This window comes from Gambusia affinis, linkage group LG09 (assembly GCF_019740435.1).
Source record: "Gambusia affinis linkage group LG09, SWU_Gaff_1.0, whole genome shotgun sequence".
Lineage (NCBI taxonomy): Eukaryota > Metazoa > Chordata > Actinopteri > Cyprinodontiformes > Poeciliidae > Gambusia > Gambusia affinis.
This window is the reverse complement of record NC_057876.1, coordinates 27,980,451-27,998,210: the sequence shown is the minus strand read 5'-3', so window position 1 is coordinate 27,998,210 and position 17,760 is coordinate 27,980,451. Positions and strand designations below refer to the sequence as shown.

At 37.0% G+C, this 17,760-nt stretch overlaps 1 protein-coding gene across 1 annotated transcript in view; it reads right to left on the bottom strand.

The window, feature by feature from the left end:
- Positions 1-17,187, bottom strand: part of pdgfc (platelet derived growth factor c) — a 41,987-nt gene extending 24,800 nt beyond the window's left edge. Inside the window, exons 1-2 of the mRNA XM_044127220.1 lie at positions 16,761-17,187; positions 16,419-16,619 (exon numbers count right to left, since the gene is read on the bottom strand). Of these exons, the coding sequence (XP_043983155.1) occupies positions 16,419-16,590 (172 nt within the window). The 5' untranslated portion in view covers positions 16,591-16,619; positions 16,761-17,187. The remainder of the gene's footprint in view (positions 1-16,418; positions 16,620-16,760) is intronic.
- Positions 17,188-17,760: the final 573 nt, after the last annotated feature.

Sequence of the window (17,760 nt, the reverse complement as noted above, 5' to 3'; positions counted from 1 at the left end):
CTTAAACAGTGTAAATTGCTTAAAATAACAGAGAAAATATCGATATTTCAAATTATTGCATGATGATGACCGTAAAACATGCAATTTCCACAAACAATTAAATTATTTATAGTTACTGAATAACTAATGGATCCGGTACACATTTAGGGATTATTAAAAACAGAGAAAAAAAACTCATTTCCAGACATAAAATTACACTATAATTTATTCAAAATAATAAAATAAAAAGACTTATAGGAAACAGTGTAACTCTGGTTAAAAGGACTTTGCTGTGGGAAAAGTTCTACCGAGTTCAAATAAAAACTTTTTTAGATTAATGTCTAAAATGGTCCATTAACTTCTTCAGGCAATTTCTGTTGGAACTTTTAACTTGAATTATGAATGAATTTGGTTGGTATATAAATTTGTTAGAGGAGGAAATAAAATACAATATTTCCCTTATGATTTCATAAGGGAAAACAATTGAGTACCTGAGTTATGTTGTTCTGATACACTCATTAAACAGAATAAAGACGTGAATTGAAATTTTTTCATTAATTCTCATTTGAACCCATGGCTCTCTGTGAACACTCCTGCTGTCACTGAAAAGATCATTTAAACACATTCCTTTAAAAGCTGGAAAGTTTGTTTATTGCATATAGTTATTTATTTACTAGGGAGGGATTTGATGAATCTCCTTTCATAGGGAACTGTTTGTAATTGTTGTTCACTCCTCCAGAAATTTTACATCCTCCTGCATACAAAGTCTCAATGACTAACATCTGGTGAGGCCTTATTAAACTCAGCGGGTTCCTTGTTAAGGCGCACAGTATAAGTATTAACACCCCTTGAACTTCAAACTTCATCATATTAAATTCAAAGACTTGAGTGAATTTTGGGGACTTTATGAGATAAACCGACAGAGAGGAGCAGGTTATCATGAAGTGGAAGGAAAAGGTTTTATATTCTCCTTTGGTAAACAGCTGAAGATCAGTCAGATTTGACAGAAAACATCTGTGAACATGGATTTTTCAGTCTTGCTGCTGGTTCTGTCTTGGATTGTGATCTATACTTTGACTAGGCCATTCTAAGACATTGATTTATGCTTTCATCTAAACCAGAGGTCTGCCACTGTCCTGTAGCGTTTGGCTGCATTCCAGCTCCAACAAACCAGAATCCAAAGGTTGATTTACCCAATTGGCATGTCAACCATTCATTTGATTCAGGTGTGTTAGTGCATAGTTGCAACCACAAGTTGCAGAATAGTGGCACTTGAGGACTTGAGTTGCAGATTGTTGGTGTAAAAAGAACTGTTGTAGCTCCAGCAGAATGCTTGAGGTTCTGATTCTCCTGGAGAATGAACCTTCACCTCCATATCAAGTGTTTCAAACTCTAATCGGTTTATTCTAAACCAGAGACCTGCCACTGTTTTTAGCTCCACGCATCTTTTCATAAACTCGCTACTGAAGGAGTCATTAGCATGATGCTACCACCACCCTGTTACACTGTGGGAAGGTTGTTGTGTGACATTGATTAGCATGTAAGCCACAAACTTCAGCGCCTTCTTTTACCTGATTTCTGTGCATCTCACATGACTTGTGGAAAACTTCAAAAGAAATGATCAATGCTTTTTTATAACACCTTTCTTTTTCTAATAACTCTTCTTTAATGCTCAGATTTGTGGAGTGCAAGACTCCCCGTTGTCCCGCCTGCAGACTCCACCATTTTAGCTGTGGATCTCTGCAGCTTCTGCAGAGTCAACATGCATTTTTTAGCTTTTTCTCTTAAAATCTCTCCTTGCCCATCAGTCAAAGTGGACGGTCATGTCCTGATAAATTTGCCCTTGAGTCAAAATCTCACAGAGTTCTGGTGATTAACAAAACTCTGTGAGATGTTCAAGATAGTGTTTTAGAACTGCTTTAGATTCATGTCTAAAATGTTCCATTAAACGTCTCTGTCTGTGTTCCTTTGTCGTCATGATGCTGTTTGTCTTCTATTGTATTATTATTATTATTATTATTATTATTATTATTATTATTATTATTATTATTATTATTATTATTATTATTATTATTATTATTATAATAAGTAATAATAATAATTAAAAAAATAATGGAGGAAGTGGGTTGCGTAAGAGAAAAATTCAAATGATTGACTTTTTTTGTGTTTATGTAAAATTAAGGGAATCAATTGCATCTGCAGGTCACACCTTTCAGATTTGGCGTAAATACTTTTGGAAGTAGTTTAGAACTGGACGAATACATGCAGTCAAAACACTTTACCTGTTAAATATTAATGATACAGGACATTGGCTTCCTGCTGTCTGACTAAATGACTGCTCTCTGGCTCGCTCTGCTCATTAAAGATACTCTCAATCATCATTATCCACTGATTCTTCAACAACACCTTTTGGTTCACTAGCAACTTATAGCCAAAGTATATGTGAGAGCTGAAACCACACTTTCTATTTCACTTCTGGACCCAATGAATGGTAGCAAAGCTTAAATCAGGGAACAGTAGCTGCTTCATTACCTCCTGAGATAAAAGTTCAATAAACAGATGTCATTCTCCACAGTGTGTGCACCCGGAAAATACTTCCTCCAAAACAATAACATTTCATTTTCTTTAGTGTCTAATCAATAGACATGATTGAATCAAACAATGAGAGTTTGAATGTGCTGATGACAACATTTAAAATAATATCAAAAATGAAACCTTTGTTACTGCTGATTGGCTGAACAAGACATGGGCAGAGAAGCAGCAAAAACGCTCATGTTATCTCAAGGTGAGCAGCAGACAAGATTACTTTTAGTTGATTAATCCACAAATCTGGCCTTAATGAAAGAGTGGTAAGAAGAAGCCATTGCTGAAATAAATGAACTGCCCCATGTAAAGTTTGACACAGGGCATTCAGGCAGCAGAGCAAACAAGTGGAAGAAGGTGCTGTGGCCAGAAAAGGGCAAAAATATTTGGCCTAGAAGAACCTAACACTAAGCAATCCAAACCTGAGAAACATGGTGGTGGCAGCATCATGCTGCATCAGAGTTTGTTAATGGCTGCAAAATAGTAGAGAATTGGGGAGTTTAAAATTTCAGCGGGGCAATTACACTAAACATACTGACAGAGTTCCAGTGGGATAGCTTAGGTCAAAGCAAATTCATGTTACAATGACCTAGTCAAATCCTAGACCTACACCCAACAAAGTGCATGTGAGAAGACTTGAAGATTACTTTATGTTGATACTCTCCATCTGACTCAGCTCAAAGTATTTTGCTAAGACATTTGGGCAAAACGTTTAGCTGGTAGAGAAGCACCTCTAAAAGAGATGCAGGCCTAACAGTAACACCGACGGTTTACCAAACTATTGACACAAGGAGAATAAATACTTATACATTGCATACTATCTTTGTTTCTTTTTGTAAACAATGTCAAAACAATGTATCATTTTATTTTCTGTTTCTACGTCACAATGTATACAAATGAAATAAAAAATTTTGTTGTAATTTGACAAAATCTGAAAAAGTTTGAGGGCTATGAATACTTTTCCGAGATCTTCATCAGCAATAACACCAAGGAGCCTCTTTCACCACTAGTTACACTTTATTCATCATTTTTGAGTTTGCAAACATGTGTGACATCCTTGGACGTCACTACCATACCTCTGCAACAGCAGCTACATTTATGTCAAAAAAAACAAGCCAGAGCAGTGACCTGCCTCAAACTGCAGCTAAGGGCTGCTGACGGGTGTGCAGCCAGACAGCGTGCTGAACAAACTTTGCTTGTCAAGGCAGAAAATGAAAGATAAAATGGAGTTGAGCATGAAAGGTCTGCCTTGTCAGTGGTGTGTCATTAACTGGATGGGTCATTTTATCTGTTGTCTAGGAAACTCTTAATTAGACGTATGAAGAAACGTGAAGTCAAGAAACAGGAGAGGTGGAGTGAGGAAAGAGAGAGCCTTTCCCAGAAACTTCCCTCAACCCAAATAGTTTCTCTCTGTATTGTTGACGTCAGTTTATCTACTTCAGTTCAATTCAGTTTATTTACAATCAATCAAATAACAAGGCACCTAACAAAAAAGGCATTTCAGTCCAATCATACATACATTCAAACTGATCTTAGTCATCTAACAGAACAGTCAAGTTTAGCTTATTATTAAAATGACCCTGTGGATCATAATGAATCATTTTATTTTATTTCAACTCAAACACCTTAAATGTGTTTTATTTTAGGTTTACGTACAAATGTATAAATTAAAAACACCTAATGTGACTGAAGTCTGTAGAATGAATTCAAAATATTAATGTTTGAATAGATGTAAATGTAGAAAACAAAGCCCTCAGAATCTGCTCCATGAAGAATAAACAGATAAACTTGATAGACAATATGTCTGAAAAGGAGGAGTAAAGCTGGAAATATGCCTGTAACTCCATTTCTTGCTGCACAATGAGAAAAAATTTACACTTTTGAATTCAAACTAACTGGAAGATGGGGAAGGAATGTAACGATCGTAATGTCTCACAGGAAAGTTCAAATTTATCTCGACTGAAACACAAACTCAGATTGAACCTTCTTTAAAAGCAATAATGATAAAATAAATCTGACTGTCCTGCCTCTTTCAGGGTTGATACAATCTCTGACCTAATGGCTGCTGGCCATAGCTGCCAGCATCTCTGCAACCCTGCATAGACAGGCAGCTGACTGTATAACAGCAGTAAAAGACATGCTTTGGGTGTTTTGATTATTCCTTTGTATCACTTCAGCACTAACTCTGGTGTGGCAGCATAAAAAGGCTCAACCACCTGATAAAGAAGGCTGGTTCTGTTCTGGGAACGACTGTGGATCAAATAGAGATGATGGTGCAAAGAAGGATTCTTCATAACATGAAAAACGGGACGTACAACCCTGACCATCACAGCAGTGTCTTCAGTCAGAGGCCTTTTCAGAATCGCTGTAATACAGACCCCTACAGGAGATCCTTTCTGCCATGGCCATCTGCTTCTAAAACAACTATTTGAAGAACTTTAATAATAACCCTAACATAGTTAAAACATTTCATTTTTCTTTAGGATCAAAAACGTATTTCTGAATTACGTTGAATTGAAACAGAAATTTCACCCATTCAGTAGTAGAAACATATTCCTTCAATTTTCTATTTTCCCAAAACTCATATTAGCCAGGTATGAATAACGTGTCAAGGTTATTAGTCAGCATTTTGTTGCCCTAAATGCACCAAAATGTTTTTCAAACCCATCATTGTCCTAACAAACTGATTTCTTAACATTGTAATGGTTGACGCAATATACGCAACTTTATCCTCGTAAAGTTGTTGCAGTAATTCTGAGCAAATGAATCATCCACTTAAACAGCAACTTTTATTTTCTAATATTTAATTTAGACATTTTGTTTTGCTGTTAACATTTCCATTACCACTTTGAAACTGCAATATGCTGCAATTTTAAAGATGTCACAAGCAAAGAGGAACTTAATGTGCACAATGTCACATAAAAAAGTAACAAACAGTCATTATTATATGTTCAGCAATAAACTGGATTCCATGCAACAAAACCACATAGGGAGGAAAAACTGAAGGCTTGTCTCTAACTTACTGGAAGTGAGAAGGGGCGAATGAGTAAAATGCATTCTTCCAGTAAGTAAAGGACTCCTGCCAAGTAATATGCTACATTGTACAAGGACAGCAACTCTCATGCTACAACAAAGTGACAGTTTAATAATCATCATTCGTTTATTCAGTCTCCAACTGTGAATGGAGAAGATGCAACTCAAAGTAAAATCCCCTCTATACAATAAATAAATGTTTTTCATGCTTCTGAAGAACATCTTAAGATAAGTGAGATCATTGTCTCTAGAGTCCTGGCTTTATTTTTTTTCTGATTAGTAAGGAGTGAAGATAATCAGCTACAGAGATGACTCAGAACAGTTCTGGAATCACTGCTTAAAAAGTATCACCAACCTTGTTTATCAAATAGAGATTCTTCAGCATTATTCTATGTTCAGACAGCTACAGATAAAGTCTGAATGCTTGCACAGTGGGCATAGTAACTCCAGTCTGTCATAAGGCCTAATAGCTAATGTGCAATTTTACTCCAGCTGGGCTGTAGAAATGGATACCCTCCCAGGGGGATCCAAGTGTAAGCATGCTATGGCAGAGCATATCCAGAAACCTATTTGTGCTTTGGGAAAAGCCATACATTCTGAAAATAGTGTGTGTTATTGGGTTTCAGGCTATGTGTGCCACTGTCATAGTGTCATATATCACATCTCACCATGTGCTAGGTGACATAATCCAACCATCACGAGAAAGCGAACTGCAGATGATTACTGTGGCAGGTGTGCGTTTGTGTGTTTTATTTCACACCCTAAATGTATTATGGGTAATATATTTCACATTTACATTCATTACTTTCTTGCTCTTTTCTCTCTCTACCACCATTGACACTTTCAGATGATACAGTGTTGGTTTTATTTCTGTTACCGTCTTCCTGTTGGAATGACGTCATAACTCACATCCTAATAGCTGGTGATGAGAAATGAAAGCAGACAAAGTGCAACAATAGAACCTTGATGGGGATTAATATTTGCATGATTGATCCTGTTATTCTTTGCACAGCTGGTAGAATCAGTTGAGCTTATTGACATTGCTGGGTTTCCTGAAACAGAACCTCCTTTCCAGCACAATCTGCACACTTGATAGAGCTGAGGTCAGGAATACTCCAAGACCTTAATATGAACCACCTTTATCCATCCCAGTACCAGGTTTGATGTGTGTCTGGGATCTCTGTTGCTGGAATCACCCAAATTTCAACACTAATAAAAATGCATGGTAGTGACTGTGCTTAAGCAGTATATCTAATCCTAACCCTAAATCCTTTCAATAAGACATATTTTTCCTGATAAGAGAAGTGGTCAAATAGTTAGCCAGAATTTCTTTCTAGGCTTTGGTTCTTGGCTTCAGAAATCATGTGGTTTCTCTGGAACTTGCTAAGGGACATGCGTCATAATGTGACAGTCTGTATTATAAATGCATAAAACATTACTGAAATAGTTTGCTGTATTATGAGTCCTCTTAGCAATGTATACTGTTTAAAATAAACGATTTACAGCCAAACTAGAATATAAGTATACACAAGGGTGCATAAGTTCAGATTTGCCTACAATAGCTTTAGTAAGTTTAGTGCACATTCAACTTCTATGAAAGTATTCATTTACTTTTAAAGATAACATTAATTCAAAAAGATTCTTGATAAATAATGAAAAAGATATATCAAATAAAACTAACTCAATTTAATAAGCAAACGAAAAACATGAAATGTCTAAGTAGCTGTAAAAAAAAACCTTTCAATGTATTCATTTTACAATAAGCAGCAAACTGCTGAAACACCCAGTAGATTGTGACTTTTTCATAAACAGTTAAAGGATAACGTGAACACAAAGCACTTTAAGTGACAGCTAATCAAGTGGAAAGCAGCATGTCGAATACTGATGAGCCTTCATGCTACTAATATCCCCATTAAGGCATTTAGCTCCCCTTCAATCTGTCAACTGATAAAAAAAATCTAATCAGTCAACCAGAAATAATATTTGCACAATGAACAGCATTTAGCACAACAGGCCCAGAAAAAAAATGTCTGCATTTGACCTGACAAACAAACCCAGCATTATATTGTAGCTACACTGCAAACAGTCAGACAGCAGCAATCTCAGTAAGAGTGCAGGAGTAGTTCACTGGATTTGTATTTTATTGCTACCAAATGTAAAACATTGTTGAAAAATGTGGGATTTATTAAGACCCATTCCAAGGAGCAATCAGTACCAACACTCAGGTCATCTCATTTACTGCCGAAACCTGTTCTGGTCTGTAGCTATGTGTGTAGTAAACAGCATGAGGCTGTTCACACATACTTAATGTTTGCTGATGCGTTCTAAAATTAGACTGCTCAATGATGGAGCGTGATAACCATGAAATGCCTCTGCCGCATCAGATGTACTAAGTGGTTTGGTTTTACACATGATGGGTCCTGCAGATCATCACAGGAAGGAAGAGGGAAAGGAAGGTGAAAAGCATTCAGCATTGTGAGCTCAGACACGCTGATCATCAAGCATTGCCGATTCAGTACTTTTAAAACATTTAGATAAAAAGGGAGAGAATAAGAGGTAAAATAAATTTTTTGAGGTGTGGTCTCTAGCTGAGCTCTTCTGAGACTCTTTTCTCTAACCCTTCAGACTAGCAGCAGTAGCAATTACCAAACACCTGATGGAACTAATTCTTGCTGGTAACAAACCTCCAACTTTTCATGTTGAAGTTCTGACTTCATGTGGTGTTTCAGTTGTTCTTCCAACTTAGAACTAGAAAAGTTCAACTTCCAAGTGCAGAGCACAGCATGATCCTCATAAATGTAGTTGTTAGGAAATTATAACAAGTTGAGTGTTACATTGAACAGTGTTTTTTTATTTACTGTGATCTGTCTTTGTAATTTTGTTGTTTGTATGGTTACCATACAAACTTCTTCTCAGTCCAACGCTCCTAGGAGCAGCTGTAAATGGAATAATGAAAAGACGTCGTTGTGATGACAAGCTGAAGAGACAAAGGGGAAATTTCAAGGATTCAAATTGCAGTAATTTCTTTTAACAAATGTTTTATATATGCACCGTTTTTGTAACCACTGAAAGCAACAAGGTTACTTGATTGTGCTATAAAATAGCACTCTGTTTTTGATGAGGGAATAACATTGTAACATGATGTAAAGCTGAAAAAAGAAGATTTTACATAAACTCCCCCTCCTTTAGAAATAAAAGTTTGTTGATGTGTCAGATTGTTGAAAGGGAATACTTTAAAATTGTTTGCACTCAGATTAACTTGGGATAGTTTGGGATATTTGGGAAAGAATGTGAAGAATGCAGTGAGTTAAATATTGCTTTATCAACAGTATGCAGCAAGAAGTCTGTGACAAATTAACTCAGAGTGTGCAACTAATTCAACAAAGTGTAGAAGATGTCCATAAATCATACCCTGTTTTAATTGTATTCCTCATCTATCTTTTCAATAAATGTTATTTTTATCTGAATGCAAATTTCACCATAAAAGCATTTTTCAGAAATTTGTTTTTGGCTTCAACTCCATGATACTCCAATACAAGGTCACCGAGTTACAGCACAAAACCCTGGAAAAAAATCTCTCTACTAGAACATTTTTTCATTTTAAGTTGACCATCTCAAATTCTGGCAGCCAAAAGATCCCAAGTGATTATGAAGCTACTAAGCTCTGCATAGAGGCCCACTGGATGAGTTTCTTCAAGGCCGAAGGTGGTTGTACTGTTTAAACAGAGGAAGCAAGATTTGTCAAGATCCTGTTTTAGAGGAAGCAAGATCTGTTTCAGCAAGAAAGATAATTATTCTAGTCATCAATTAAGGATCATTAAATATCCCTGCCTTCCCTCTGAGCTCATATTTCAGATTTTATCATTTTTGTTTATATTCTACAGTACATATGATTAATCATTGGAGGACAGCACATTTTCCTGTTCTGTCTGAACTTGTCCTGTCATCATTTGGAAAATTGCAACTAGGTGAAGATTACAATAAATAGTGAATCACTGTTCATTGCAACCCTGAGGCCGATTTATTGTCCAAGCAACAAAATTTATGAGGCTCAGTCTGTGCTCTGCTCTCGGAAGTTGGAATTTCCCGGATCCAAGTTGGAAAAACAACTGAAACTCCACCTGAGGTCGGAATTTCGACATGGAAAGCTGGAGGTTTCAAACTCCACAATGGTGATATGCATCTAACATGATGAAAGCTGCTAAAGTGAACAGTTTTATGTAGACTTCTAGGTTTACATCTCAGTACACCAGTTCTGTCCTTCATGTATTTGTGGACATGTTTCCTTCTCGTTTGAATGCATATTTGCTTATGGTAGCTAGTTTGGTCACTGATCGCCATAATCAGATGCAACAAGTACTCTAATGCCTGAAATAATCTGTCAGTGGAACTTGTGATTTTTGTATATAACAAAATTAAAAGAATTATTTACTTAAAACAAGCTCTTATAGTTTGGTCTTTTTTCATTTGCGCCAGAAACTAGACTGAAAATACTCGGCAAGATTGTTTGTTTCTGCAGTGTGGTCAAAGTGGAAGACATGGGCATACCTTGTAAGAAAAGTGAATATATAAGAACTTAATTTTTCCTGATACTGCTGCTGCTGCTTTTAGTAAAACCATTTAACAAGCAACATTTTAAAAAAGCTATGAATTGGAAGTTATTTGTAATATTTCAGAAAGAGAAGCACAGAAAACACCAGCACACTATCAAAGAAAATAAATGGTCAAAGGTTGGGATGTCCTAATCCAATCCTATCATGGTATTTTTAAACGATCGGCTGGTTTACATTCTGTGATTGCGTCATTTTCACATCAGACAAGACAAATTGTTGTGTTTCATTATGTATTCATGTATAATTTTTTCTTTGTATTTTGCAATTACAGCAGATTTTCATGTACAGATGGCAAAACTTCATTAAACTATTTTTTAATTTAGAAATTGTGAAATGTGGGCTTTCTGTTCAGGACTGAAAGAAAGAGGCAACAGAAGCTCCCTGTATGTTGTTGCACATCAGAACACTTTTACATGAAACTTTTGTGCATACATAATTAACTGTCACCACACTGAAATGTGATGCTAGCCTAATTTTAACATGTCATTTTGAGAGCAGAAATGCTGGAATTAGCCTCGTGTTTTAGCAAACGGCACCACACAGAAACACCAGGACTAAGACCTGAGTTAGTTGAAAATAATAGCTCTATAAAATTTTAGTACAAGGCAGAGTATAAATAAAGTTTATATTCTGTGTCTTACTAAAATTAGAGAGCATTGTTTCCATCAGCCAATGCACCTTCCTGGTTCTGATTATGGGTCATCCAACCACAATTCTTAACAGCGCAGTTTTGTTTGCATGTTGTTCTGCAAACTTTTGGCAACATACATAAATTAGGAACTTTAACTGTTTTCTTATTGGAGACCAAAGTATTTCCATTTGATGAGTGTGGGCTCCCTGAAATGACAAACAGCAAGCAGGCATTGGCATGCTTTGCTTGCCAAATACAGCATTGCATGTTCAAATAGTGCTGACAGGGAAAACTTAGACACTTTTACATGGTGTTCCCGTGAGGTTTCATGAAAAAATACACACATGAACGGAGCTGTCTGCATTCGGTAGTCTCTGAAAATTGCTGGCAGTAGTATAAAGATTTACTAAAAGGATTTTCATTTGCACTCAGATTGACTTTTATGGGATAATTATTATGTTTGGGATATCCATGAAAGTGAAAGTAGAAAGAATAATCTTCGTAAGCTGGAATATATGTTATGTTTTCTGGAAAATGGTTTTGTGTTTGACCTGTTTTTGGGTATGTGATTTTTATCTGACAACCATTCTAACTGGTCTCGCTGTTGCCCTTTTCACCTTTCAATAATTTCATTGCACATTGAAACCATTCATGTCCCTGGATGGCTTTAATTTAAAGGAAGTTTTTCCTCTGATATAAAGCTACCCAACACAATAATGAACTGCATAATGCTTCATTCATTCAAGCATCAAAGTGGAGAGTATTCAAAGCGTTTCCATTATGCTGAAGAAGCATCTGACCTGTGTTAACTAATGAATGGAGACATGCAGTTTTATTCCACTAGTTTAAGAGTCATATTGTAATTTAGAAGTTAGGCACAATGGAGGAAACCCTTAAAATGCCATCGAGGAAATCTGAATGCCAGCTGGCTTCACTTCTAGTAGCTGGCAGAAAGGGTTGGACTCTGTAAATCTCTGTTAGCTCTGGACAGGACAAATTTTGTAACATTTCGCTAAGAAAGAAACAATAACCTTATTTTGTATTCATCACTTATGTTGAAGTGATGAATAAGTGTGTGCATTTATAAGAAAGAATTGGCTTCTTTTGATCTAGAAAATTATGGTTAGAGGATCTCCAAAACTACAACTTTGATATTTCTGGTCTGCAGTGGTCATGTGAAAATGAACAGAGTTCACCAGACATGGATAACCGTGTTACCCATGATAAGGTTTATCGATGATGGATGGGAGAGAAATTCAATGGTGTCAGAATCAGATTGTTGGGTGTGGGGCTGCAAAGCCGCAGTCCAGTCAGCACACCCTTCTGCCTTTAGTGCCAAAACTATGCAGGTGCGCATCAAAGCTGCACTGCAGAGCAGAGGATTACAAATATTGTAATACTTGTAAATATTTGTAAAAAAATATTGTAAATGCAATATTGCAGGATCTTACAAATCCTGTTTTTTTTGCCTCACATTAATGGACAGGCGCATGTGCCTGGTTACCTCGGATGCACATGGCAGCCTGATGCAGTATAGGAAAAAGCTCAGATACTTTGATTTCCTCCATATGGATTTTACTGGGACATGTACAACCTTTCAGACCATTATCACAGGTATTCCCTCTTTGGTATATATAAAAATGCCATATATATCAAACATAGCTTAAAAAAATTAACTTTCCAATTTAATGCCTTGAAATTGAGCCCATGTCTCTTTAAGAAGCTCCTGTTCTTTTTGACACTCTGCCTTCAGCATGTCATCACAACAACGTTTCGCCATTAAGCCGTTTTTGGAATAAGAAGTAGTTCATATGCTAAGCTCCACAGATCCACCAGGTGTTTGCCAATTGCCGCTGTCGCTAGTCTGGAGGAACTGAGTGAGGAGTTGAGAGAGAGAGAGAGAGGGAGGGAAATTGTGAGTGAGGTACTCTGTGAGGAAGAAGCTCAACTTGGAGTCCGCAGCTCCGAGTAGATGGATTATAATTATTTATTATTGGAGGATTCCTCAAACATGCATAAAAGGATCAAAGCAACACTCCAGGTATGTTTGTGATGGAGGAATAAAAACTTAGATTTTACATAATACCCTACCGTTTAAGTGGGCTGTTCATGTCAATGAATGACTGATTGTTTCTGTTTGTTAAAAAAATACCCACTGAAAATATCTTACCTGTTTATATCCTAGTATGTAAAGCACCTCTGCCCTGAAAGTATGCATACGTGGGACAGTGCACATGTTCCCCATAGGCCTGTGACCCCTTAACCTTTGTCCTCCCCCCTAATCTCATAATCTTTAGAGGAACAGGAGTCCCTGTGATCACTGGCTGGTGCAGTGGGGTGCATACATTCCTCTGATGGTTCAGGGTGTACCATATCGGAATATCACAGGTAATCCTTATCTTCTACTAATATCTCCTGCTAGATTCTTCTGATGAGATCTGGGCCTGTGCTGATGGCAGAGTGAAGCAGGGATGAAAACAAAACTTCCACGGAAAACACAAGAGAAACCACTTAACTCAGAGAGGTGATATGAGGAGGCGCCCTCTGAGATGACCTGTCTGATTGGGAAGCTGAGATGCATTCTCTGCTGGATGTGCAGTCTTGACAACTTGAGCCTCGGCCAGCAAATCATAGCTTACGGTAATGTTAGAGGGCACAGTGAACTCCACAGCATTAAAAAAAGCCATCATAGCTTAATAGCACAAGCTCATTCAGGCCTGGAAGTAATAAACAGAAGTCAGGGTGAAGTGTAGCTTTATAAAAACTCTATTTGCAAAGATGGAAAGCATTGATTTACCTCAGCGCAGCATTTTAATGATCAAAATATAAATGCCTATCATTTTCCTTGTCTAATGTAAAACACATTTTATAGAAACACTTAAAGTAGATTTCCTTTAACTGGCTTTAGAAACTAAATAATGTGTCTCTTTAGGCTTTAATAAAGGGCCAAAGTTGTATTTTTACAACTGTGGGGAAATGTACACAGAAATTATGGTTCAACGGAGCAATCCTTTCCAGTTCTTAATCCCACAGCATGATCCTGCTACTACCATATTTCACATCTCAGAGGAGATGGTGTGTCCAGGGCAGAGATGTTCTCAAATCATTTTTTCTAAGTCCCAATCAAGTCTCAAGTCTTTTGCTCTGTTTCAAAGTCAAGTGTCAATTTTCCAATGACTGAAAAAACATCCAGGTCACTTCAGCTCCAGGTTCAAAATCCAAACCTGTCCCTTTTATCCTGAGACCTTAATTACATGAAACAACTAACTTTATTCTTTTAATGCATTTACAGCAATATTTTTATTATTTCACATTTAATTTACTATCCAAATATATGTTTAGACTGTTTTATATTATTTTAAAAATTGTTCAGATATAACATCTTCTAATTTGAAAATATAAATAGACTTTTGAAATAGATTAGAATATGTTTATGTTCAACTTCTTAATGAATCAATAAAGTCTGTTTTTCTATGTCATGACTAATTTAGCAGCTGTTTCTATATTTAATAATCTAGCTGCAACATTTTCTTCTCCTCACTCTAAGCTGTAAAAGTTTTAATATCCTGGACCATTAAAAATTTCAGTTTTTCAAATTTTTTTTTGTTTTTTTTTTTTTATTTCAATTTGCTTAGCTTACTTTTCAAGAACTTTTTAAAATATTAGTTTGGACATTTTGGTAATTATTTTAAAGGAACAGAATCTTTTATTCACAAAAGCAATAAATCCAGGAAATAAAATGATGTGTTGATCTGGCCAGACGACTTTTAACCCCATTTCACAGCTGAGCTGCTCTTCTAAATGAGATATCTCTATTTTTTCATCTTGTAAGTATTAGGCATGCAGGTAACACACAGAAATGTCAAGTGCAATATTAAATTCTCAGGGCAGGAGGAAGATAAATGTTAATTCATGAGGACAATTCATGAGGACTGCAGTGTTAGAACCCTTTTCTTTCTTGAGTTTTGTCAAAATCATTTACTGTGACTGATGGTTATCTACACAGCACTCGCTCTCAGCTGGAGAAGTTCCCATCTGATATCTTATGGAGTCATCAGTAGCCACTTGCCAAGTTTAATACGACTGGGGACTGTAACTCTCAAAGCAACTACTACTAAACATGCCAGACAAATTTGGCTCTCTCCACACAATCTGATCAATATCACATTGTGTGTCAAAGCGTCAGAAATCAAGTGGGGCAGCACAGTGAACATTCAGACACTGGTGAAAGGTCACAGGCTGCTTGACCATCCTTTCCTCTCTCATCTTTGCTGCTCTTCCCTCCTCAGTTGTCCTGATTAAACCTGGAAGTCCCATTGAGGGGCTCTGATTTCCCAGCCCTGACTGTTACTGTAGTGAAGTCAGTGTTGCATGTCCTCCTCCTGGTCGATAAATGGATTTTGACACATCTACTGGAACTTACAATAAATGCATCTTCTTCATCATCCCACACATAATGTCATGAAAACCTTTAATACTACATTGTTGATTTCATTCATTCGATTTTTAGTGAAAGTAATATTATTTTTAACCCTTTAGTATGTAGCCACAGGAAAATATTTGGTTCAAAGGTTTTGAAACCTTGTGTGGTTTTGAAAACCACACGACTTGGTCACAGATTAGAAGTAGTAATCAAAAGAAGAAAACACTTAACTTACCAATAACGATTAATTTATTATGTCATTTGGTGAATTCTGAGCTAGATGGATAATGCCTCATTCCCACATTTCTCACCCCACTGCACATCTAATTCCTGCCCTGTGATGGGGTCTGTTAATGATCTCAGTAAAACAGGACAATTTTACACATTACTGGTTATTAATTGTTTACTTTATTAACTCTACAACCGCAGATGTTATGGTTTCCTAAAATTTCTTAATTATTTTTTTGTTCCAGCAACATGGCATGATTGATTACTTCATGCTGCTTTCAGCTTTTAGACATGCTCACTACAGCTTAGAAAGTTTTAAGAGGGTACCTTTAATCAAAGGTCATAACTACCAGTCATACAATGGCATGATGAGAGCTTAAGAACTTTTGATTAAGCTCTGAAAGATACCACTGTCTGCAGCCAGTGCTGCACACTCCCAACTCCTCAAGCAACAAAGAACTTGGTTGTCAGAAATCCCATGATGACAAAAATACACGCTTCCAGCTAGAGACAAACTTGCCCTTAACATGAGATGAACATAAAACATAAGAAAACATCATTTCTGAATTAATGCTTTTGATCCCAGTCAGTTCAGTAGGTAAGTAAATTACATGGCCTGGAGCAGTTTCTCTTGGATGAATGGAGCCTTTTTTAACCTCACAAGGAAAACTTTTCCCCAGGGATGCAGAATTTCAGAAGGGTTTCCCCTCTTATGTGTACATACAAGGGTAAACTTTAGAGGTAAGAGGTAATTTGCAACTTCTCAACCTGAGTAATGTTTGAACTAACTGAAATGCAACCTTTCACACAATTTCCATGCATTTTTAGGAGTGACTTAAAGCCAAGTAAAAAGAATCTTTTGCTATGTCCGTGTGAGAAAGTTGCAAGGCAACGAGCACATTAATAACTTTAAGAAAGACAAGCTTACCGTTTGGCTCCTTTATACTTGAAAGCTGTAATTTGCTGACATCACTGGATTCGGCTTCTGTCCCATATTGTTGGAGAAGCGATGCAAGAAGGAATATTAATAAAAGGATCATTTGGATGAGTGGTAGTTGGCGATCACAAAGCTGGACTCTGGTCTGGATCACCACAAACATGCGGGACACAAGTGTAGTTTTGGACACATCTGGAGAGCACAAGCAATGAGTAAAATCCACATAATCTTAATCATAAATTCTTCCTCATAACACCAGAAAACATAACTGATGAATGAGAATCTTCTCCAAGGCGTTCAAACTTGTTTCTGCTGCGCAGTGCGGGTGCGCACCTGTTGGCTCTGAGGAAAGTCGAATATTTGTGCTGAAGAAAGTTTAAGCAATTAAAATCCCAGCAACATGGTTTGAAAATCGCCTTTATGCACGCGTATCATCTATGGCACAGGGCGATCAAAAATACACAGATGCATTTCGGCTCAATTGCGCGCTCATGGTGCGTTCCACACTTCGTCACATAAATCCCGACAGATCTTTACGCATTAGAACCAAAGCTCTCACACAGAGAGAGACTGCGAGGGAGTCCAGCAACCTGATACAGTCCGAGCAGAGAAAGCTATCCGGAACTCCGAGACGAGATCTGTTGTCTGGCGCAGTCAAGAGTCATAACTTGTAGACTGAGATAAAATATCGCTGCGCGGACGGGGTTGGGTTTTTGGAGACTGGCAACTGACGGCACAACAGGTGCTGCGCATAAAGCACAACTTTCCAGCCAAGGGAACTCCCCTGGATGTTAACCATTACAGTGCTGTCTGGGTCTGTGATGTCCTTTGCCGTCCCATTCTGTCCTCCCATGGCTTACTTCCACTGTTTTCAAGCTTCAGTGTTCAAAAGGAGAAAAAAACACGTCAGCTTGGCTCGCAAAACGAAGACGGGATCGAGTAATAGCTTTGCAGAAGCCTCTAAAGAAAGAAACGACACGTGGTCCAATTAGTTAATAACAGTGGAACCACATTAATTAATAAAAACTACTAAATAAAAAAGTATAAAACTAAGATAAAAAATAGTTTGTTTTAGGTTTATTCCTCTGTGTGAGAGAGAAATGTTTATTATATTTTTGTATTAGGAATAACGATTAGTTGCTAAGTTTCAATTTAATCCACTTCATTAGGATTTATGATATATATGTAATCTAGAACATTTGATTGGGATGATATGAAGATATTTATTATGCAAAGTTATCTTAACTAAGTTATCAAAGTTATCTTATGATAACTTTGCATCATATCGCAAAGTTACTCATAGGGGTATGCTTTATTCTTCATCACTGAGGAA